Source organism: Oncorhynchus nerka, linkage group LG13 (genome assembly GCF_034236695.1).
Source record: "Oncorhynchus nerka isolate Pitt River linkage group LG13, Oner_Uvic_2.0, whole genome shotgun sequence".
Taxonomy (NCBI): Eukaryota; Metazoa; Chordata; class Actinopteri; order Salmoniformes; family Salmonidae; genus Oncorhynchus; species Oncorhynchus nerka.
In genome coordinates, this window is record NC_088408.1 from 84,304,760 (window position 1) to 84,330,548 (window position 25,789).

A 25,789-nucleotide genomic window follows, 5' to 3' on the forward strand; every position below is an offset into this window, starting at 1 on the left:
TCCCTTACCTCACCTCGCTCATCAACTCATCCCTGACCGCTGGCTACGTCCCTCCCGTCTTCAAGAGAGCGAGAGTTGCACCCCCTTCTGAAAAACCTACACTCGATCCCTCCGATGTCAACAACTACAGACCAGTATCCCTTCTTTCTTTTCTCTCCAAAACTCTTGAACGTGCCGTCCTTGGCCAGCTCTCCGCTATCTCTCTCAGAATGACCTTCTTGATCCAAATCAGTCAGGTTTCAAGACTAGTCATTCAACTGAGACTGCTCTTCTCTGTATCACGGAGGCACTCCGCACTGCTAAAGCTAACTCTCTCTCCTCTGCTCTCATCCTTCTAGACCTATCGGCTGCCTTCGATACTGTGAACCATCAGATCCTCCTCTCCACCCTCTCCGAGTTGGGCATCTCCGGCGCGGCCCATGCTTGGATTGCGTCCTACCTGACAGGTCGCTCCTACCAGGTGGCGTGGCGAGAATCTGTCTCCTCACCACGCGCTCTCACCACTGGTGTCCCCAGGGCTCTGTTCTAGGCCCTCTCCTATTCTCGCTATACACCAAGTCACTTGGCTCTGTCATAACCTCACATGGTCTCTCCTATCATTGCTATGCAGACGACACACAATTAATCTTCTCCTTTCCCCTCTGATGACCAGGTGGCTAATCGCATCTCTGCATGTCTGGCAGACATATCAGTGTGGATGACGGATCACCACCTCAAGCTGAACCTCGGCAAGACGGAGCTGCTCTTCCTCCCGGGAAGGACTGCCCGTTCCATGATCTCGCCATCACGTTTGACAACTCCATCGTGTCCTCCTCCCAGAGCGCTAAGAACCTTGGCGTGATCCTGGACAACACCTGTCGTTCTCAACTAACATCAAGGCGGTGGCCCGTTCCTGTAGGTTCATGCTCTACAACATCCGCAGAGTACGACCCTGCCTCACACAGGAAGCGGCGCAGGTCCTAATCCAGGCACTTGTCATCTCCCGTCTGGATTACTGCAACTCGCTGTTGGCTGGGCTCCTGCCTGTGCCATTAAACCCCTACAACTCATCCAGAACGCCGCAGCCCGTCTGGTGTTCAACCTTCCCAAGTTCTCTCACGTCACCCCGCTCCTCCGCTCTCTCCACTGGCTTCCAGTTGAAGCTCGCATCCGCTACAAGACCATGGTGCTTGCCTACGGAGCTGTGAGGGGAACGGCACCTCAGTACCTCCAGGCTCTGATCAGGCCCTACACCCAAACAAGGGCACTGCGTTCATCCACCTCTGGCCTGCTCGCCTCCCTACCACTGAGGAAGTACAGTTCCCGCTCAGCCCAGTCAAAACTGTTCGCTGCTCTGGCCCCCCAATGGTGAAACAAACTCCCTCACGACGCCAGGACAGCGGAGTCAATCACCACCTTCCGGAGACACCTGAAACCCCACCTCTTTAAGGAATACCTAGGATAGGATAAAGTAATCCTTCTCACCCCTCCCTCCCCCTTAAAAGATTTAGATGCACTATTGTAAAGTGGCTGTTCCACTGGATGTCATAAGGTGAAAGCACCAATTTGTAAGTCGCTCTGGATAAGAGCGTCTGCTAAATGACTTAAATGTAAATGTAAATGTAATGTTCTGGTCGGGGCACAGCTAGTGCAAGCATTAAAGCCCTAGAAAAGCACCGCATTCCCTCAGTATTGTTATGATGCCTTTTAAAATAAACAACCCTGTCCCAACATCCCCCTAACGTTGGAGCAACGTTCTGCCTGACCAGGGCCGTGCCGGATGCTTGTGTTGGCTGCAGACATGTGATTGAAACGTCAACAGTGAGTTAAATGTTCAGAGTTTCCGTATTCTTGTAGGAATGCCAGGCTTTCTGCTCCAGAGCCCTTCCCTCAGAGGGAAAAAAAGGCCTTACTCTTATTTGGTAATAATCTCCCACACACACACACACACACACACACACACACACACACACGCACGCACGCACGCACGCACACACACGCACACACATGCACACGCACAACACACACATACACACACACAACACACACATACACGCACACACACACACATATACACACACACACACATACACAAACACACATATACACACACACACACACATTCATACACACACATACATACACATACACACAGCTGCAGTATGTTACTGTGGTTTTATGACAACATCTCAATGTCTGACCCCCTCTCAGAATTCCAACAGAATTCCACAATCCAGAATTCACAATCTTGAATTGAAGTGATCAGCAGTGTTTCCAAAAGCAGCAAAATAGTTCTGTTATTTGCATGTTCTATTGAGCGACTAATTTTTGGAGTCATGCTAGATTGTAAGTGGAGAAATGATGGTTGTCGTCCTTTCAGATGCTTTGAAGAGTTAGGGAGGGGTCATCTTATACCAAAACTTTGGCAAGCTCACTTCTCTATCAGAGAGGAAGTACCCTACAAGTTAGTACCCTACAATTTAGTACCCTACAAGTTAGTACGCTACAAGTAAGTACCGGACAAGTTTAGTCTCTGTCCCCCTGCCCTTGTCTCCTACTCTTTCTCCCTGTCTATCTTCCTCTTTACCTCTCCCTCTCTTTCTCCCTGTCTATCTTCCTCTTTACCTCTCCCTCTCTCTCTCTTTCTCCCTGTCTATCTTCCTCTTTACCTCTAACTCTCCCTTTCTCTCTGTCTAACCTCCCTTTACCTTTAACTCTCTCTCTGTCTATCTGCCCTTATCTCTAACTCCCTCTCTTTCTCCCTGTCTATCTTCCTCTTTACCTCTCAATCTCTTTCTCCCTGTCTATCTTCCTCTTTACCTCTCCCTCTCTCTCTCTTTCTCCCTGTCTATCTTCCTCTTTACCTCTAACTCTCCCTTTCTCTCTGTCTAACCTCCCTTTACCTTTAACTCTCTCTCTGTCTATCTGCCCTTATCTCTAACTCCCTCTCTTTCTCCCTGTCTATCTGCCCTTTACCTCTAACTCTCTCCCTGTCTATCTGCCGTTTACCTCTAACTCTCTCCCTGTTTATCTTCCCCTTTACCATTAACTCTCTCCCTGTCTATCTTCCCCTTTACCTTTAGCTCTCTCCCTGTCTATCTACCCCTTTACCTCTAACTCTCTCCCTGTCTATCTGCCCTTTACCACTAACTCTCTCCCTGTCTATCTTCCCCTTTACCTCTAACTCTCTCCCTGTCTATCTGCCCTTTACCACTAACTCTCTCCCTGTCTATCTTCCCCTTTACCTCTAACTCTCTCCCTGTTTATCTGACCTTTACCTCTAACTCTCTTCCTGTCTATCTTCCCCTTTGCCTCTAACTCTCTCCCTGTTTATCTGCCCTTTACCTCTAACTCTCTCCCTGTCTATCTTCCCCTTTACCTCTAACTCTCTCCCTGTATATCTTCCCCTTTACCTCTAACTCTCTCCCTGTATATTTTCCCCTTTACCTCTAACTCTCTCCCTGTATATTTTCCCCTTTACCTCTAACTCTCTCCCTGTCTATCTTCCCCTTTACCTCTAACTCTCTCCCTCTTTATTTTCCCCTTTACCTCTAACTCTCTCCCTGTCTATCTGCCCTTTACCTCTAACTCTCTCCCTGTCTATCTGCCCTTTACCTCTAACTCTCTCCCTGTTTATCTTCCCCTTTAACTCTATCCCTGTCTATCTACCCCTTTACCTCTAACTCTCTCCCTGTCTATCTGCCCTTTACCACTAACTCTCTCCCTGTCTATCTGCCCTTTACCACTAACTCTCTCCCTGTCTATCTACCCCTTTACCACTAACTCTCTCCCTGTCTATCTGCCCTTTATCACTAACTCTCTCCCTGTCTATCTTCCCCTTTACCTCTAACTCTCTCCCTGTTTATCTGCCCTTTACCTCTAACTCTCTCCCTGTTTATCTGCCCTTTACCTCTAACTCTCTCCCTGTTTATCTTCCCCTTTACCTCTAACTCTCTCCCTGTTTATCTGCCCTTTACCTCTAACTCTCTCCCTGTTTATCTGCCCTTTACCTCTAACTCTCTCCCTGTTTATCTTCCCCTTTACCTCTAACTCTCTCCCTGTTTATCTGCCCTTTACCTCTAACTCTCTCCCTGTTTATCTTCCCCTTTACCTCTAACTCTCTCCCTGTTTATCTGCCCTTTACCTCTAACTCTCTCCCTGTTTATCTGCCCTTTACCTCTAACTCTCTCCCTGTCTATCTGCCCTTTACCTCTAATTCTCTCCCTGTCTATCTGCCCTTTACCTCTAACTCTCTCCCTGTCTATCTTCCCCTTTACCTCTAACTCTCTCTCTCCCTCCTTCCCTTCCCCTCTCCCTCTCCCTCTCTCTCTCTCTCTCTCTCTCTCTCTCTCTCTCTCTCTCTCTCTCTCTCTCTCTCTGTGTGTGACTAAGAGAGTACATGGCTCATTCTCAAAACTAACGTTATTTGAAAGGTTATCTAGCTTTGTTATTAAGATATTGAATGAGTAGATTACTACCTTTTCAGGCCAGCAGCCTGGAAGGTAAGTTTGTAGTTTGTGAGCTCTCACTGTCTTAACTTGAGAAAGGGGCTGCTCAAACATTGGAGAAAGGCTGGTGTTGATAATGTTCTCCAGAGGTGTGTTGAATAATCCAAATGATTCCCTGAACACACTGTGTGTCTGTTAAATAATGTACAGTATGTAACATAATGTAACAAACTAATCTGTGCTCTCTCCCTGTGTGTGTGTGTGTGTGTGTGTGTGTGTGTGTGTGTGTGTGTGTGTGTGTGTGTGTGTGTGTGTGTGTGTGTGTGTGTGTGTGTGTGTGTGTGTGTGTGTGTGTGTGTGTGTGTGCGCGCGCAGGGTGGCCAAAGCCCTGAAGGTGACGCTGTATGAGACTCCTACAGGCTGGAGGTTCTTTGGGAACCTGATGGACTCTGGGAGGTGCTCGCTCTGCGGAGAGGAGAGCTTCGGGACAAGTGAGTGTTACTGACTGTTTCTCTCTACTCCTGTTTGACATTCACCTGAGTCGTACTGCAGCTTGTCAGCCACTGAGTTTGCTCACCTTTCAGTAAAAGCCCGTCTGATCCTAGACAGCCATATCAGAGGAGGCTGGTGGGATGAGCTCTAGAAGAATGGGCTCATTGTAATGGCTAGAATGGAATCAATGGAATGGAGCCAATCATTTGGTTTCATATGTTTCATGTGTTTGATACCGTTCCATTTATTCCATTCCAGCCATTATAATTAGCCCATCCTCGTATAGCTCCTCCCACCAGCCTCCTCTGATCCGTATACAGTACATCACATCCCTAAATAGAGGCCTGCCTCTGGTCGGAGTCATCCCAGCCTAATAGATTTGAGGGGCCGTGTGTTGTGTGTGTGAATAATCCCCATTCTTCTGCTATAAAAGGAGAGAGGAGCTCCGTGAATCACCAGAACCCACGGGCCTCTGCCGGCAGCTGCTGCTGCTGCTCAGCCCACCAGGAAAAAGTCTCTCCTTGCAGCTAACTCTTATTACCTTTCTTTCTTTCTTTTCTCTCTCTCTCTCTCTCTCTCTCTCTCTCTCTCTCTGTATCAATCTATTCAGTGGAGAGAGAGTGTGAGGAATCTGAGATGGAGAGAGAGATAGGAAGGGAAAGGCGAGTATGGAGATAGAAAGAAAGAAGTGAGAGGGAACAGGATAAAGAAATAGAGCAGGTTGAAATGAGCAAGAGAGAGAGCGGAAAGGAGAGACAGAAACAGGAGGACAGTAGAACAGGAGGTAATTAAGTGAAATACAGAAGAGGAGGATGAGAGCAGGGGAGAAAAGGGAAGAGAAAGAGATGGACAGAGTGTTGTGTGAGTTTCTGCTTTAAGGCCAAACATCTAAATGGAGCTAAGCAGTAAATCAGGAGTATGCTCGTCACTCAGAGCTCAGGGTTCGATCCTATCTCTCTCTTCCTGTTGGCTGAAGCTTTCATTCATGTCATGTTATGAACATTAGTCCGCTTTTTTTGTCCATTGTAATTTAAATCCATAGAGCCCAGTGCCATGGTTGATGTATCATTTCTACATCAAATCAAATCAACTTGTATTTGTCACATACACATGGTTAGCAGATGTTAATGCGAGTGTAGCGAAATGCTTGTGCTTCTAGTTCCGACAATGCAGTAATAACCAACGAGTAATCTAGCTAACAATTCCAAAACTACTACCTTATAAACATAAGTGTAAAGGGATAAAGAATATGTACATAAAGATACATGAATGAGTGATGGTACAGAGCGGCATAGGCAAGATACAGTAGATGGTATCGAGTACAGTATATACATATGAGATGAGTATGTAAACAAAGTGGCATAGTTTAAAGTGGCTAGTGATACATGTATTACATAAAGATGCAGTAGATTATATAGAGTATAGTATATACGTATACATATGAGATAAATAATGTAGGGAACATTATATTAGGTAGCATTGTTTAAAGTGGCTAGTGATATATTTGACATCAATTCCCATTATTAAAGTGGCTGGAGTTGAGTCAGTGTGTTGGCAGCAGCCACTCAATGTTAGTGGTGGCTGTTTAACAGTCTGATGGCCTTGAGATAGAAGCTGTTTTTCAGTCTCTCAGTCCCAGCTTTGATGCACCTGTACTGACCTCGCCTTCTGGATGATAGCGGGGTGGAGCGGTGGTTGTTGTCCTTGATGATCTTTATGGCCTTCCTGTGACATCGGGTGGTGTAGGTGTCCTGGAGGGCAGGTAGTTTGCCCCCGGTGATGCGTTGTGAATGCTGCCAGCAATCCACGGTTTCTGGTTTGGGAATGTTTTAATTGTTGCTATGGGAACAACATCTTCAACGCATGTTCTAATGAACTCGCTCACCGAATCATAATGTACATTCTGCTCCGTAAAGTATGACACTCACTTTCTCACCTCCATTAATATAACATATTACATCATTTGAGCTTTCAGATCTCGTTAAAGTGCTTAATAAATCCAATACATTATTATTGGTCATTATCTTTAAATTGGCAGAGAATAACATTGGTGGCTTGCAGCTGAAAGATATTCAGGTCAGGAGATATAGAGAGTGATGTGATGCAGATGGAGACTGGACTGGTGTTCTGATCTGACGACAGAAAAATGAGATCTGGTAGTTTTATACGACAGCTTGTAAAGACCTGCGCGGGCGTGTTTGTGTTTGTATGCGTGTGCATGTGTCCACAACAAATTTAACTTAAATTGAATCGGAAAGACAGAGAGGAGGTGGAGAGAGGCAGCGGCGAGTCAGCAGAAATTGGCAACAGTCAGTTTCACAACAGCTGCTAGGGACATAATTACTAAGGATTTCTACCACAACAAAGTCTACACCTGTTAGTTTCCAGAGGAAATACAACACGGAGCATAAACACAGGAAATACAACACAGAACATAAACACAGGAAATAAATACATAAACACAGGAAATAAACACAGGAAATACAACACGGAGCATAAACACAGGAAATACAACACAGAACATAAACACAGGAAATACAACACGGAGCATAAACACAGGAAATACAACACGGAGCATAAACACAGGAAAACACAGGAAATAAACACAGGAAATAAACACAGAACATAAACACAGAAATACAACAACATAAACACAGGAAATACAAATACATAAACACAGAACATGGAGCATAAACACAGGAAATACAACACGGAGCATAAACACAGGAAATACAACACGGAGCATAAACACAGGAAATACAACACGGAGCATAAACACAGGAAATACAACACAGAACATAAACACAGGAAATACAACATGGAGCATAAACACAGGAAATACAACATGGAGCATAAACACAGGAAATACAACATGGAGCATAAACACAGGAAATACAACACAGAACATAAACACAGGAAATACAACATGGAGCATAAACACAGGAAATACAACACGGAGCATAAACACAGGAAATACAAGCATAAACAGGGAATACAACACGGAGCATAAACACAGGAAATACAACACGGAGCATAAACACAGGAAATACAACATGGAGCATAAACACAGGAAATACAACATGGAGCATAAACAGGGAATACAACACTGAGCATAAACACAGGAAATACAACACGGAGCATAAACACAGGAAATACAACACAGAACATAAACACAGGAAATACAACACGGAGCATAAACACAGGAAATATAACACAGAGCATAAACACAGGAAATATAACACAGAGCATAAACACAGGAAATACAACACGGAGCATAAACACAGGAAATATAACACAGAGCATAAGAAAAGTATATATAAATAAGACAAAGATTCGGATCTAAAGGTACTATGTGAGGAACGATTTAGACTTTAAGACTTTTTATTCCATATACTTAGCTTTTTATGTGTGTCTTTTATTCTCACCTAAAATGAACAGGTGTGGACTTGACACTGTGACTCACACTTAAATCTGGTCCTTAGTGTAGAATAACAATAACCCACCTCAGTTAGAGACCATTGGCAGTGTGAACAGACTGATCTCTCCACTTAGAGAGATACCAGTCTGTCTGCATTATACTCCTCTTTCCCCTGACGCATGTGGTCTCTGTAGCTGATGTTGTCCACTGAGTATACAGAACATTAGGAACACCTCCTCTTTCCATGACATAGACTGACGAGGTGAATCCAGGTGAAAGCTATGATCCCTTATTGAATTCACTTGTTAAACCCACTTCAATCAGTGTAGATGAAGGGGAGGAGACAGGTTAAAGAAGGATCTTTAAGCCTTGAGACAATTGAGACATGTATTATGTATGTGTGCCATTCAGAGGGTGAATGGGCAAGACAAAAGATTTAAGTGCCTTTTAATGGGTTATGGTAGTAGGTGCCAGGCGCACCGGTTTGAGTGTGTCAAGAACGGCAATGCTGCTGGGGTTTTCACGCTCAACAGTTTCCCGTGTATATCAAGAATGGTCCACCACCCACAGGACATCCAGCCAACTGTGGGAAGCATTGGAGTCAACATGGACCAGCATCTCTGTGGAACACTTTCGACACCTTGTAGAGTCCATGCCGCAACTAATTAAGGCTGTTCTAAGGGCAAAAGGGGGGTAGCAACTCCAATATGAAGGTTCAAGATGGCGTAGCAGTCAGACGTCTATGGCTTCTCCTTGTTGTGTCCCGTGTATATATCTTTTTATATATTCATATATTTTTCTTAACCTCAGCTTCAACATACTCTCCTGCAATCTGCCTCACCCAATGTGGTATGGATCTGCTATTTTCTTTACTTTTGAACTGAAACCCCCAACAGAAGCTAGCCAGCTAACTAGCTACTAGCTAGTAGTCAGCTAGCCACTGCTAGCGGTCATCAGCTAACCTTAGCCCGGACAACTCCTGCCAGTCTGCACAGCGCGATTCAAACCAGGGCATATCGGACTTATTTTTATCCATATCTCTGGATTCCTACCGCAAGCTCTGAACCTTTTAACCTGGATCATCTCAGCTAGCTAGCTGCTATCCGAGTGGCAACTCCTGGCTAACATCTCTGTCCCAAAGCAATCACCAACTAGCCTGGAGCTAGCCTATGCTATGCCCATCTCCCGGCTAGCTGAAGAGGTCCATCAGCCACTCCTTGGGATACAATACCTACTTTGCCAATTTGCCTGGACACCTTTTACTGCCGATACGGAGCCCCGTCGATCCATCACGACTGGACTACTGACGTAATCTGCCCGAGGGTTTTTTCCAACTGGCTCCTCCATCTCGACGTCCCCTGAATGACCATCTGCTAGCCTGCTAGCTGTCTAGAGTGTATCAGACTGTTAGCTGAAGAGGCCCATCCGCCAATTTCTTTGGCTACTATACCTATTTTGCCACTTGGCCTGGACCCCTTTACTACACGGAGCCCTGCTGATCCATCACGACTGGTCTGCCGACGTAACCGCACGAGGGGGCAACAACAGACTAATTCCGTCACGACGTCCCTCTAAGGCCCTACTGCTAGCCTACTAGCCCCGGTCCGCTAGCTGTCTGAATCGCCGTGTCTCCAGCCCGCCTAGCTACTCACTGGACCCCTATGATCACTCGGCTACGCATGCCTCTCCCTAATGTCAATATGCCTTGTTCATTGCTGTTTTGGTTAGTGATTACTGCCTTATTTCACAGTAGAGCCTCTAGCCCTGCTCAATACGCCTTAACTAACCCTTTAGTTCCACCTCCCACACATGCGGTGACCTCACCTGGTTTAAATTATATTGCTAGAGACAATATCTCTCTCATCGTCACTCAATGCATAGGTTTACCTCCACTGTATTCACATCCTACCATACCTTTGTCTGTACATTATACCTTGAATCTACTCTACCGTGTCCAGAAACATGCTCCTTTTACTCTCTGTTCCAAACGTACTAGACAACCATTTATTACATTGTCTTACCTCCCTTATCCTTCCCTCATTTGTACACTTATACTGTATTATTGACTGTGTTTGTTTACTCCATGTGTAACTCCGTGTTGTTGTTTGTGTCGCACTGCTTTGCTTTATCTTGGCCAGGTCGCAGTTGTAAATGAGAACTTGTTCTCAACTGGCCACCTGGTTAAATAAAGGTTCAATAAAAAGGTGTTCCTAACATTTGGTATTATCAGTATATTGTTGACCTTACTATCCAAATACCTTGCTTAACACTCACTAGATAAGAATGTCTGCTGAATGAATCAAATGTACAAATATAGCACATACATTCAGCATATGTGGACATACGAAAATCAAACACACCCTTCCTTGTTGTGGATAGCTGCGGATAGCCATCAGCCACCCAGGAGAGGCATTCAGTGTTTGTGTGAGAGACAGATAAATAAAACTAGCGGCTGTTAAATTCTATGGCTCAGAGTTGAACTGAAGGCTTCTTGTCAGAATGCCTGTTAAAATGCCTATGAAATAGACCTAGCCTCATCTTGTTATCCTACAGGATAACTACCCTTTCTAAATATCCCATGTTAGTCCATCATCCCACTTTGCTCCATATGTTTATAACAGGTAATAACAGGGGTTATGAAGGTTTTTATACAAGGTTATAACATGGTTATAAAGATTTATGGTTTCCTGGGCAAACTTGTGTCCCCTTGTGTCTCTTGTTCAGGTTCAGACCACATCCGTGAGAAGGATGGTCTGTGGTCGGTGCTGGTGTGGCTGTCCATCATGGCTGTCAGGAAACAGGGTGTGGAGGAAATCGTCAAGGACCACTGGGCCAAGCTCGGACGCAACTACTTCTGCAGGTCACTCTGCTATGCAATCAATCAATCACTCAACCAACCAATCAAACAATAATGAAGTCAATCACTCAACCAATCAATCAACCAATCAATAATGAAGTCAATCACTCAACCAACCAATCAATAAATCAAACAATCACTCAACCAAACAATCAATAATGAAGTCAATCACTCAACCAACCAATCAATAAATCAATCAGCCAATCAAACAGTCACTCAAACAACCAATACATCAATCAATCAACCAATAAATCAATCAGTGGATTGCAATACATGTGTAGTGAACACAGAAAGACACATTGACGATGTCATGTCCTTATCTAATAGACTTGAATATGCTTCTTTCTGTGTTTGTCTCTAAGCTTGTGGTTTCTAGGAGTGTGTCTTTAAGCCACATTCATGCTTGTGTGTATGTGTTCACACCTGTGTGTGTGTGTTCCCAGGTTTGACTATGAAGGCGTGGACCCCAGAGCTGCATTCTACCTGATGAAAGACTTGGAGGGGGTGATCACAGACAAGGCCTTTCTTACCCAGAAGTTTGCTGTGGGGACTAACGTCTACAGTGTGGAGAGGGCCGATAACTTTGAGTACATCGACCCTGTGGACGGAACCGTGGTCCGCAACCAGGTCTGTATAACTTAAACATGGCTCTTAGAGGAGAGGAGGAGATGAGAGGAGGAGATGAGAGGGTGAGAGGAGGAGATGAGAGGGGGAGATGAGGAGATGAGAGGGGGAGATGAGGAGATGAGAGGGGAGAGGAGGAGATGAGAGGGGAGAGGAGGAGATGAGAGGGGAGAGGAGGAGATGAGAGGGGGAGAGGAGGAGATGAGGGGGAGATGAGGAGATGAGAGGGGAGATGAGGAGATGAGAGGGGGAGAGGAGGAGATGAGAGGGGGAGAGGAGGAGATGAGAGGGGAGAGGAGATGAGAGGGGAGAGAAGGAGATGAGAGGAGGAGATGAGAGGGGGAGAGGCGGAGATGAGAGGAGGAGAGGAGGAGATGAGGGGGGGGCAAGATGGGGGGGTGTATACGATGAGGTCCATATAACTGTTGACTTTATTAGTTGATTAAATACCATCTGAAAGGGGAGAGGAGGAGATGAGAGGGGAGAGGAGGAGATGAGAGGAGATGAGAGGGGGAGAGGAGGAGATGAGAGGGGAGAGGAGGAGATGAGAGGGGAGAGGAGGAGATGAGAGGGGAGAGAAGGAGATGAGAGGGGGAGAGAAGGAGATGAGAGGGGAGAGGCGGAGATGAGAGGGGGCAAGATGGGGGTGTCTATGATGAGGTCCATATAACTGTTGACTTTATTAGTTGATTAAATACCATCTGAAAGTCAGCACATATTCCTCTTCTCTCTTTCCATCTCTACTTGTATCCTCCTACCCCTCTCTGCTCCAGACCTCCCAGGTAGCCATGTGTTCAGACTGGGGTTCCATGTTTGGGCATGGCTGTCTCTAACCCTCCTCCTCAGCCAGTGTGCAGACACACACACACACACACACACACACACACACACACACACACACACACACACACACACACACACACACACACACACACACACACACACACACTCACACACACACACACACACACACACACACACACACACACACTGCTGTTGACGGTAACACAGCAGAGCCCTTCTTTGCTTTAGTAAAAGACAGAAACAGGACAGCCAGACAGGCAGAGGAACAGTAGTGTAATAATGGTGTGATGTACAACCTGTTGCTTAGGAACAGTTGGCCTGCTGTTGATGGTAAACACATCTCTACAATGCTTACTTCACTGTTTCCCGATGGGTGAGAGGTGACCTGCTAGTCACAATCGAGTCTATGGCATTGGTTCATGAGAAGACTCCCAAAGCTTTAGGTGGGTCACAGGGCTAAAAGGTTTAGGAACAGGTGATGTATAGAGCAGTGATGTCACAGTGGCTGATGTAGGATGTTTTGGCTTGGGCTTTATTGTGATTGGTAGACTTGGTTTAGTCTGAGAACTTTCATCTCTTTGTTGGAGGCAGAAATGTCTCGGTTGGGCCTTTATTGTGATTGGTAGACTTGGTTTAGTCTGAGAACTTTCATCTCTTTGTTGGAGGCAGAAATGTCTCGGTTGGGCCTTTATTGTGATTGGTAGACTTGGTTTAGTCTGAGAACTTTCATCTCTTTGTTGGAGGCAGAAATGTCTCGGTTGGGCCTTTATTGTGATTGGTAGACTTGGTTTAGTCTGAGAACTTTCATCTCTTTGTTGGAGGCAGAAATGTATCGGTTGGGCCTTTATTGTGATTGGTAGACTTGGTTTAGTCTGAGAACTTTCATCTCTTTGTTGGAGGCAGAAATGTCTCGGTTGGGTCTTTATTGTGATTGGTGTAAAGACTGATGAGTCAGACTGTGTCAGCGTCAGTAAAGATGATGAGTGTTACACCATCTACTGTTGGGAAATGTAAACACACACACACAGGCTTTTCACTTGGCAGCGGTCTCAGTCCCACTGTCCCATCCTCCTCACAAACCCTGGAATATCTCCTGGCGTCGATACTTTTCAGCTCATACTTCACACGTAGATCCCATTGGTGTCAGGTGTCTTGGCCTGGGATGCATGATGTCATAAGAGATGGTGTGGGGTTTGTTTTTAGTCAGTCACCCTCCCCATCGGGCCTGTCACAGTAGCCGGATCAGACCTCTCGGCCAGCTCCACAGCGGTTACAGCTATTTAGTCACTCACCAAAAGGTGTGACAGCTTCTCCCTCCCCAGTAAACCTACTCCTCTGTGTATATACTGGACATTCCACAGTGTTGTGTCAGCTGTTGTCTCTCCACTCTGCCTGTGAGAGGGGGATGCGCTGTCTGTTGTATGCATACGCACTCCATATATTCATTTATAGCAGACATTCTTATCCAGAACGACTTACAGGATAAATTAGAGTTAAGTGCCTTACTCAAGGGCACATCAACATATTTTTCACCTAGTTGGCTCAGGGATTTGAACCAGCGACCTTTCAGTTATTGGCCTAACATCCTTAACCACTAGGCAACCTGCCGTCCCATTAATAAACAGAGACACATGCTCACAGATATACACACACACACACACAGACAGACTGGCTGTGATGACAAGTTGAGAGAGGCTCTACAGAGCTATGCCAGGGTTGCCTCTGTAGCCTGCCACAGAGAAAGACTACACACATTGACCCCCCCTCTCTCTGACTCAAACACCTACATATAGACATACAGGGATGTACTGTATATTAAATGCACACACACACACACACACACACACACACACACACACACACACACACACACACATACACACACACATGGATGCATATGACTACAGTGGCATCTAGGGGACGTCAGTTGATACTGCATTAACAACACTGACTCCTCTGTCTCACTGCCTCTGGTCTGCCTTTCTACCTGTCTCACTTCCTCTGGTCTGTCTTTCTACCTGTCTCACTGCCTCTGGTCTGTCTTTCTACCTGTCTCACTGTCTCTGGTCTGTCTTTCTACCTGTCTCACTGCCTCTGGTCTGTCTTTCTACCTGTCTCACTGCCTCTGGTCTGTCTTTCTACCGGTCTCACTGTCTCTGGTCTGTCTTTCTACCTGTCTCACTGCCTCTGGTCTGTCTTTCTACCTGTCTCACTGCCTCTGGTCTGTCTTTCTACCTGTCTCACTGCCTCTGGTCTGTCTTTCTACCTGTCTCACTGCCTCTGGTCTGTCTTTCTACCGGTCTCACTGTCTCTGGTCTGTCTTTCTACCTGTCTCACTGCCGCTAGTATTTCTGTCTACCAGTCTCACTACCTCTGATCTGTCTGCATACCTGTCTCAATGCCTCTAGTCAGTTTTTCTCACTGCCTCTGGTCTGTCTGCACACCTGTCTCACTGCCTCTGGTCTGTCTGCATACCTGTCTCACTGTCTTTGGTCTGTCTGCATACCTGTCTCACTGTCTCTGGTCTGTCTGTGTACCTGTCTCACGGTCTTTGGTCTGTCTGTGTACCTGTGTCACGGTCTTTGGTCTGTCTGTGTACCTGTCTCACTGCCGCTAGTATTTCTGTCTACCTGTCTCACTGCCTCTGATCTGTCTGCATACCTGTCTTAATGCCTCTGGTCTGTCTTTCTACCTGTCTCACTGCCTCTGGTCTGTCTTTCTACCTGTCTCACTGCCTCTGGTCTGTCTTTCTACCGGTCTCACTGTCTCTGGTCTGTCATTCTACCTGTCTCACTGCCTCTGGTCTGTCTTTCTACCGGTCTCACTGCCTCTGGTCTGTCTTTCTACCTGTCTTACTGCCTCTGGTCTGTCTTTCTACCTGTCTCACTGCCTCTGGTCTGTCTTTCTACCTGTCTCACTGCCTCTGGTCTGTCTTTCTACCGGTCTCACTGTCTCTGGTCTGTCTTTCTACCTGTCTCACTGCCTCTGGTCTGTCTTTCTACCGGTCTCACTGGCTCTGGTTTGTCTTTCTACCTGTCTCACTGCCTCTGGTCTGTCTTTCTACCTGTCTCACTGCCTCTGGTCTGTCTTTCTACCTGTCTCACTGCCTCTGGTCTGTCTTTCTACCGGTCTCACTGTCTCTGGTCTGTCTTTCTACCGGTCTCACTGTCTCTGGTCTGTCTTTCTACCTGTCTCACTGCCTCTGGTCTGTCTTTCTACCGGTCTCACTGTCTCTGGTCTGTCTTTCTACCGGTCTCACTGTCTCTGGTCTGTCTTTCTACCTGTCTCACTGCCGCTAGTATTTCTGTCTACCAGTCTCACTGCCTCTGATCTGTCTGCATACCTGTCTCACTGCCTCTGGTCTGTCTGCACACCTGTCTCACTGTCTCTGGCCTGTCTGCATACCTGTCTCACTGCCTCTGGTCTGTCTGCATACCTGTCTCACCTTCTTTGGTCTGTCTGCATACCTGTCTCACTGTCTCTGGTCTGTCTGTGTACCTGTCTCACGGTCTTTGGTCTGTCTGTGTACCTGTCTCACTGCCGCTAGTATTTCTGTCTACCTGTCTCACTGCCTCTGATCTGTCTACATACCTGTCTCAATGCCTCTGGTCTGTTTTTCTACCTGTCTCACTGCCTCTGGTCTGTCTTTCTACCTGTCTTACTGCCTCTGGTCTGTCTTTCTACCTGTCTCACTGCCTCTGGTCTGTCTTTCTACCGGTCTCACTGTCTCTGGTCTGTCTTTCTACCTGTCTCACTGCCTCTGGTCTGTCTTTCTACCTGTCTCACTGCCTCTGGTTTGTCTTTCTACCTGTCTCACTGCCTCTGGTCTGTCTTTCTACCTGTCTCACTGCCTCTGGTCTGTCTTTCTACTGGTCTCACTGTCTCTGGTCTGTCTTTCTACCTGTCTCACTGCCTCTGGTCTGTCTTTCTACCGGTCTCACTGTCTCTGGTCTGTCTTTCTACCTGTCTCACTGCCGCTAGTATTTCTGTCTATCAGTCTCACTGCCTCTGATCTGTCTGCATACCTGTCTCAATGCCTCTAGTCAGTTTTTCTCACTGCCTCTGGTCTGTCTGCACACCTGTCTCACTGTCTCTGGTCTGTCTGCAAATCTGTCTCACTGTCTCTGGTCTGTCTGTGTACCTGTCTCACTGTCTCTGGTCTGTCTGTGTACCTGTCTCACGGTCTCTGGTCTGTCTGCAAATCTGTCTCACTGTCTCTGTTCTGTCTGCATATCTGTCTCACTGTCTCTGTTCTGTCTGCATACAGGGTCTGCGGATTGTCTTCACAGATGAGTCCCGTCTGGTCTTCCGTCTGAGTGGGAGTGGGGGAGGGGCCGGGGCCACAGTCCGGATCTACGCAGAGAGCTTCGAGAGAGACCCCGAGAGACATAACAGAGAAACTCAGGTAAGGAGTACACTGGAATCCATTCTGATAGGTACTACTACACTACGTGTGTGTGTGTGTGTGTGTGTGTGTTGTGTGTGTGTTGTCATTGTTTCCTTGTATGAACTTTCAGACCCATAACTAAGGAGAGGATCAACTCAACATTATTATTTTCATTGATCCATTTGATATATTATTCAACCACAAGGACATTGTCAACAGTAGGGTTTGGTTCACAGTGGTTGTTGCATGCAATATTATCCTATTACACAACCCACCTCCATCTGGGTGTCTGAACAACATGTGACATGGTGACATGACATGTGATAGTAGTTTTAGCTGCTCGGTAGACTTTGGAGTGAGTGTCTTCTATTGCTGTTGGTGTGGCCATATTGTTTTTGACTGGTAGTGTACTTTAACCATGCCACAGTATTAGTCAGTATCATATTGTGTTTGACTGGTAGTGTACTTTAACCATGCCACAGTATTAGTCAGTATCATATTGTGTTTGACCGGTAGTGTACTTTAAACATGCCACAGTATTAGTCAGTATCATATTGTGTTTTGTGTTTGAGTCAGTATCATATTGTGTTTAGTGTACTTTAACCATGCCACAGTATTAGTCAGTATCATATTGTGTTTGACCGGTAGTGTACATATTGTGTTTAACCATGCCACAGTATTAGTCAGTATCATATTGTGTTTGACCGGTAGTGTACTTTAACCATGCCACAGTATTAGTCAGTATCATATTGTGTTTGACCGGTAGTGTACTTTAACCATGCCACAGTATTAGTCAGTATCATATTGTGTTTGACCGGTAGTGTACTTTAACCATGCCACAGTATTAGTCAGTATCATATTGTGTTTGACCGGTAGTGTACTTTAACCATGCCACAGTATTAGTCAGTATCATATTGTGTTTGACCGGTAGTGTACTTTAACCATGCCACAGTATTAGTCAGTATCATATTGTGTTTGACCGGTAGTGTACTTTAACCATGCCACAGTATTAGTCAGTATCATATTGTGTTTGACATATTGTGTTTGGTAGTGTACTTTAACCATGCCACAGTATTAGTCAGTATCATATTGTGTTTGACCGGTAGTGTACTTTAACCATGCCACAGTATTAGTCAGTATCATATTGTGTTTGACATATTGGTTTGAGTGTACTTTAACCATGCCACAGTATTAGTCAGTATCATATTGTGTTTGACCGGTAGTGTACTTTAACCATGCCACAGTATTAGTCAGTATCATATTGTGTTTGACCGGTAGTGTACTTTAACCATGCCACAGTATTAGTCAGTATCATATTGTGTTTGACAGGTAGTCAGTATCTTTAACCATGCCACAGTATTAGTCAGTATCATATTGTGTTTGTCAGTAGTGTACTTTAACCATGCCACAGTATTAGTCAGTATCATATTGTGTTTGACTGGTAGTGTACTTTAACCATGCCACAGTATTAGTCAGTATCATATTGTGTTTGACTGGTAGTGTACTTTAACCATGCCACAGTATTAGTCAGTATCATATTGTGTTTGACCGGTAGTGTACTTTAACCATGCCACAGTATTAGTCAGTATCATATTGTGTTTGACCGGTAGTGTACTTTAACCATGCCACAGTATTAGTCAGTATCATATTGTGTTTGACCAGTAGTGTACTTTAACCATGCCACAGTATTAGTCAGTATCATATTGTGTTTGAGTCAGTATCATATTGTGTTTGACTGGTAGTGTACTTTAACCATGCCACAGTATTAGTCAGTATCATATTGTGTTTGACCGGTAGTGTACTTTAACCATGCCACAGTATTAGTCAGTATCATATTGTGTTTGACTGGTAGTGTACTTTAACCATGCCACAGTATTAGTCAGTATCATATTGTGTTTGACTGGTAGTGTACTTTAACCATGCCACAGTATTAGTCAGTATCATATTGTGTTTGACTGGTAGTGTACTTTAACCATGCCACAGTATTAGTCAGTATCATATTGTGTTTGACCGGTAGTGTACTTTAACCATGCCACAGTATTAGTCAGTATCATATTGTGTTTGACTGGTAGTGTACTTTAACCATGCCACAGTATTAGTCAGTATCATATTGTGTTTGACCGGTAGTGTACTTTAACCATGCCACAGTATTAGTCAGTATCATATTGTGTTTGACCGGTAGTGTACTTTAACCATGCCACAGTATTAGTCAGTATCATATTGTGTTTGACCAGTAGTGTACTTTAACCATGCCACAGTATTAGTCAGTATCATATTGTGTTTGACCGGTAGTGTACTTTAACCATGCCACAGTATTAGTCAGTATCCACAGTATTAGTCAGTATCATATTGTGTTTGACTGGTAGTGTACTTTAACCATGCCACAGTATTAGTCAGTATCATATTGTGTTTGACCAGTAGTGTACTTTAACCATGCCACAGTATTAGTCAGTATCATATTGTGTTTGACCGGTAGTGTACTTTAACCATGCCACAGTATTAGTCAGTATCATATTGTGTTTGACCGGTAGTGTACTTTAACCATGCCACAGTATTAGTCAGTATCATATTGTGTTTGACTGGTAGTGTACTTTAACCATGCCACAGTATTAGTCAGTATCATATTGTGTTTGACTGGTAGTGTACTTTAACCATGCCACAGTATTAGTCAGTATCATATTGTGTTTGACCGGTAGTGTACTTTAACCATGCCACAGTATTAGTCAGTATCATATTGTGTTTGACCGGTAGTGTACTTTAACCATGCCACAGTATTAGTCAGTATCATATTGTGTTTGACTGGTAGTGTACTTTAACCATGCCACAGTATTAGTCAGTATCATATTGTGTTTGACCGGTAGTGTACTTTAACCATGCCACAGTATTAGTCAGTATCATATTGTGTTTGACTGGTAGTGTACTTTAACCATGCCACAGTATTAGTCAGTATCATATTGTGTTTGACCGGTAGTGTACTTTAACCATGCCACAGTATTAGTCAGTATCATATTGTGTTTGACCGGTAGTGTACTTTAACCATGCCACAGTATTAGTCAGTATCATATTGTGTTTGACCGGTAGTGTACTTTAACCATGCCACAGTATTAGTCAGTATCATATTGTGTTTGACATATTGTGTTTGTAGTGTACTTTAACCATGCCACAGTATTAGTCAGTATCATATTGTGTTTGACCGGTAGTGTACTTTAACCATGCCACAGTATTAGTCAGTATCATATTGTGTTTGACCGGTAGTGTACTTTAACCATGCCACAGTATTAGTCAGTATCATATTGTGTTTGACCGGTAGTGTACTTTAACCATGCCACAGTATTAGTCAGTATCATATTGTGTTTGACCGGTAGTGTACTTTAACCATGCCACAGTATTAGTCAGTATCATATTGTGTTTGACCGGTAGTGTACTTTAACCATGCCACAGTATTAGTCAGTATCATATTGTGTTTGACCGGTAGTGTACTTTAACCATGCCACAGTATTAGTCAGTATCATATTGTGTTTGACCAGTAGTGTACTTTAACCATGCCACAGTATTAGTCAGTATCATATTGTGTTTGACCGGTAGTGTACTTTAACCATGCCACAGTATTAGTCAGTATCATATTGTGTTTGACCGGTAGTGTACTTTAACCATGCCACAGTATTAGTCAGTATCATATTGTGTTTGACCGGTAGTGTACTTTAACCATGCCACAGTATTAGTCAGTATCATATTGTGTTTGACCGGTAGTGTACTTTAACCATGCCACAGTATTAGTCAGTATCATATTGTGTTTGACTGGTAGTGTACTTTAACCATGCCACAGTATTAGTCAGTATCATATTGTGTTTGACCGGTAGTGTACTTTAACCATGCCACAGTATTAGTCAGTATCATATTGTGTTTGACCGGTAGTGTACTTTAACCATGCCACAGTATTAGTCAGTATCATATTGTGTTTGTGTTTGACCAGTATTAGTCAGTATCATATTGTGTTTGTGTACTTTAACCATGCCACAGTATTAGTCAGTATCATATTGTGTTTGACTGGTAGTGTACTTTAACCATGCCACAGTATTAGTCAGTATCATATTGTGTTTGACTGGTAGTGTACTTTAACCATGCCACAGTATTAGTCAGTATCATATTGTGTTTGTGTAGTGTTTTAACCATGCCACAGTATTAGTCAGTATCATATTGTGTTTGACTGGTAGTGTACTTTAACCATGCCACAGTATTAGTCAGTATCATATTGTGTTTGATTGTGTTTGACTGGTAGTGTACTTTAACCATGCCACAGTATTAGTCAGTATCATATTGTGTTTGACGGTAGTGTACTTTAACCATGCCACAGTATTAGTCAGTATTGTGTTTCAGTAGTGTGTTTAACCATGCCACAGTATTTAGTATCATATGCCACAGTATTAGTCAGTATCATATTGTGTTTGACGGTAGTGTACTTTAACCATGCCACAGTATTAGTCAGTATCATATTGTGTTTGACTGGTAGTGTACTTTAACCATGCCACAGTATTAGTCAGTATCATATTGTGTTTGACCAGTAGTGTACTTTAACCATGCCACAGTATTAGTCAGTATCATATTGTGTTTGACCGGTAGTGTACTTTAACCATGCCACAGTATTAGTCAGTATCATATTGTGTTTGACCGGTAGTGTACTTTAACCATGCCACAGTATTAGTCAGTATCATATTGTGTTTGACCGGTAGTGTACTTTAACCATGCCACAGTATTAGTCAGTATCATATTGTGTTTGACCGGTAGTGTACTTTAACCATGCCACAGTATTAGTCAGTATCATATTGTGTTTGACAGGTAGTGTACTTTAACCATGCCACAGTATTAGTCAGTATCATATTGTGTTTGACCGGTAGTGTACTTTAACCATGCCACAGTATTAGTCAGTATCATATTGTGTTTGACTGGTAGTGTACTTTAACCATGCCACAGTATTAGTCAGTATCATATTGTGTTTGACCAGTAGTGTACTTTAACCATGCCACAGTATTAGTCAGTATCATATTGTGTTTGACCGGTAGTGTACTTTAACCATGCCACAGTATTAGTCAGTATCATATTGTGTTTGACCGGTAGTGTACTTTAACCATGCCACAGTATTAGTCAGTATCATATTGTGTTTGACTGGTAGTGTACTTTAACCATGCCACAGTATTAGTCAGTATCATATTTGTTTGGTTCTTTAACCATGCCACAGTATTAGTCAGTATCATATTGTGTTTGACTGGTAGTGTACTTTAACCATGCCACAGTATTAGTCAGTATCATATTGTGTTTTGGTAGTGTACTTTAACCATGCCACAGTATTAGTCAGTATCATATTGTGTTTGACTGGTAGTGTACTTTAACCATGCCACAGTATTAGTCAGTATCATATTGTGTTTGACCGGTAGTGTACTTTAACCATGCCACAGTATTAGTCAGTATCATATTGTGTTTGACCGGTAGTGTACTTTAACCATGCCACAGTATTAGTCAGTATCATATTGTGTTTGACTGGTAGTGTACTTTAACCATGCCACAGTATTAGTCAGTATCATATTGTGTTTGACCGGTAGTGTACTTTAACCATGCCACAGTATTAGTCAGTATCATATTGTGTTTGACTGGTAGTGTACTTTAACCATGCCACAGTATTAGTCAGTATCATATTGTGTTTGACCGGGTAGTGTACTTTAACCATGTACTTTAACCCACAGTATTAGTCAGTATCATATTGTGTTTGACCGGTAGTGTACTTTAACCATGCCACAGTATTAGTCAGTATCATATTGTGTTTGACCGGTAGTGTACTTTAACCATGCCACAGTATTAGTCAGTATCATATTGTGTTTGACCGGTAGTGTACTTTAACCATGCCACAGTATTAGTCAGTATCATATTGTGTTTGACCGGTAGTGTACTTTAACCATGCCACAGTATTAGTCAGTATCATATTGTGTTTGACTGGTAGTGTACTTTAACCATGCCACAGTATTAGTCAGTATCATATTGTGTTTGACCAGTAGTGTACTTTAACCATGCCACAGTATAGTCAGTATCATATTGTGTTTGACAGTATTAGTCAGTATCATATTGTGTTTGACCGGTAGTGTACTTTAACCATGCCACAGTATTAGTCAGTATCATATTGTGTTTGACCGGTAGTGTACTTTAACCATGCCACAGTATTAGTCAGTATCATATTGTGTTTGACCGGTAGTGTACTTTAACCATGCCACAGTATTAGTCAGTATCATATTGTGTTTGACCGGTAGTGTACTTTAACCATGCCACAGTATTAGTCAGTATCATATTGTGTTTGACCGGTAGTGTACTTTAACCATGCCACAGTATTAGTCAGTATCATATTGTGTTTGACTGGTAGTGTACTTTAACCATGCCACAGTATTAGTCAGTATCATATTGTGTTTGACTGGTAGTGTACTTTAACCATGCCACAGTATTAGTCAGTATCATATTGTGTTTGACCGGTAGTGTACTTTAACCATGCCACAGTATTAGTCAGTATCATATTGTGTTTGACTGGTAGTGTACTTTAACCATGCCACAGTATTAGTCAGTATCATATTGTGTTTGACCGGTAGTGTACTTTAACCATGCCACAGTATTAGTCAGTATCATATTGTGTTTGACTGGTAGTGTACTTTAACCATGCCACAGTATTAGTCAGTATCATATTGTGTTTGACTGGTAGTGTACTTTAACCATGCCACAGTATTAGTCAGTATCATATTGTGTTTGACCTGGTAGTGTACTTTAACCATGCCACAGTATTAGTCAGTATCATATTGTGTTTGACCGGTAGTGTACTTTAACCATGCCACAGTATTAGTCAGTATCATATTGTGTTTGACCGGTAGTGTACTTTAACCATGCCACAGTATTAGTCAGTATCATATTATTGTGTTTGACTGGTAGTGTACTTTAACCATGCCACAGTATTAGTCAGTATCATATTGTGTTTGACTGGTAGTGTACTTTAACCATGCCACAGTATTAGTCAGTATCATATTGTGTTTGACCGGTAGTGTACTTTAACCATGCCACAGTATTAGTCAGTATCATATTGTGTTTGACCGGTAGTGTACTTTAACCATGCCACAGTATTAGTCAGTATCATATTGTGTTTGACTGGTAGTGTACTTTAACCATGCCACAGTATTAGTCAGTATCATATTGTGTTTGACCGGTAGTGTACTTTAACCATGCCACAGTATTAGTCAGTATCATATTGTGTTTGACCGGTAGTGTACTTTAACCATGCCACAGTATTAGTCAGTATCATATTGTGTTTGACCGGTAGTGTACTTTAACCATGCCACAGTATTAGTCAGTATCATATTGTGTTTGACCGGTAGTGTACTTTAACCATGCCACAGTATTAGTCAGTATCATATTGTGTTTGACCGGTAGTGTACTTTAACCATGCCACAGTATTAGTCAGTATCATATTGTGTTTGACCAGTAGTGTACTTTAACCATGCCACAGTATTAGTCAGTATCATATTGTGTTTGACCGGTAGTGTACTTTAACCATGCCACAGTATTAGTCAGTATCATATTGTGTTTGACCGGTAGTGTACTTTAACCATGCCACAGTATTAGTCAGTATCATATTGTGTTTGACCGGTAGTGTACTTTAACCATGCCACAGTATTAGTCAGTATCATATTGTGTTTGACTGGTAGTGTACTTTAACCATGCCACAGTATTAGTCAGTATCATATTGTGTTTGACCGGTAGTGTACTTTAACCATGCCACAGTATTAGTCAGTATCATATTGTGTTTGACTGGTAGTGTACTTTAACCATGCCACAGTATTAGTCAGTATCATATTGTGTTTGACTGGTAGTGTACTTTAACCATGCCACAGTATTAGTCAGTATCATATTGTGTTTGACTGGTAGTGTACTTTAACCATGCCACAGTATTAGTCAGTATCATATTGTGTTTGACTGGTAGTGTACTTTAACCATGCCACAGTATTAGTCAGTATCATATTGTGTTTGACCGGTAGTGTACTTTAACCATGCCACAGTATTAGTCAGTATCATATTGTGTTTGACACAGTATTAGTCAGTATCATATTGTGTTTGACTAGTTAACCATGCCACAGTATTAGTCAGTATCATATTGTGTTTGACTGGTAGTGTACTTTAACCATGCCACAGTATTAGTCAGTATCATATTGTGTTTGACCGGTAGTGTACTTTAACCATGCCACAGTATTAGTCAGTATCATATTGTGTTTGACCGGTAGTGTACTTTAACCATGCCACAGTATTAGTCAGTATCATATTGTGTTTGACCGGTAGTGTACTTTAACCATGCCACAGTATTAGTCAGTATCATATTGTGTTTGACCGGTAGTGTACTTTAACCATGCCACAGTATTAGTCAGTATCATATTGTGTTTGACCGGTAGTGTACTTTAACCATGCCACAGTATTAGTCAGTATCATATTGTGTTTGACCGGTAGTGTACTTTAACCATGCCACAGTATTAGTCAGTATCATATTGTGTTTGACCGGTAGTGTACTTTAACCAGTATTAGCAGTATCATATTGTGTTTGACTGGTAGTGTATTAACCATCAGTATTATCATCATATTGTGTTTGACCGGTAGTGTACTTTAACCATGCCACAGTATTAGTCAGTATCATATTGTGTTTGACCAGTAGTGTACTTTAACCATGCCACAGTATTAGTCAGTATCATATTGTGTTTGACCGGTAG

At 43.3% G+C, this 25,789-nt stretch overlaps 1 protein-coding gene across 1 annotated transcript in view; it reads left to right on the forward strand.

Moving 5' to 3' along the window:
• The window catches only part of LOC115140697 (phosphoglucomutase-like protein 5), an 86,581-nt gene that overhangs the window by 22,843 nt on the left and 37,949 nt on the right, over nt 1-25,789 (forward strand). The window contains exons 7-10 of the mRNA XM_065026777.1: nt 4,803-4,918; nt 11,062-11,197; nt 11,638-11,821; nt 16,890-17,027. Of these exons, the coding sequence (XP_064882849.1) occupies nt 4,803-4,918; nt 11,062-11,197; nt 11,638-11,821; nt 16,890-17,027 (574 nt within the window). The remainder of the gene's footprint in view (nt 1-4,802; nt 4,919-11,061; nt 11,198-11,637; nt 11,822-16,889; nt 17,028-25,789) is intronic.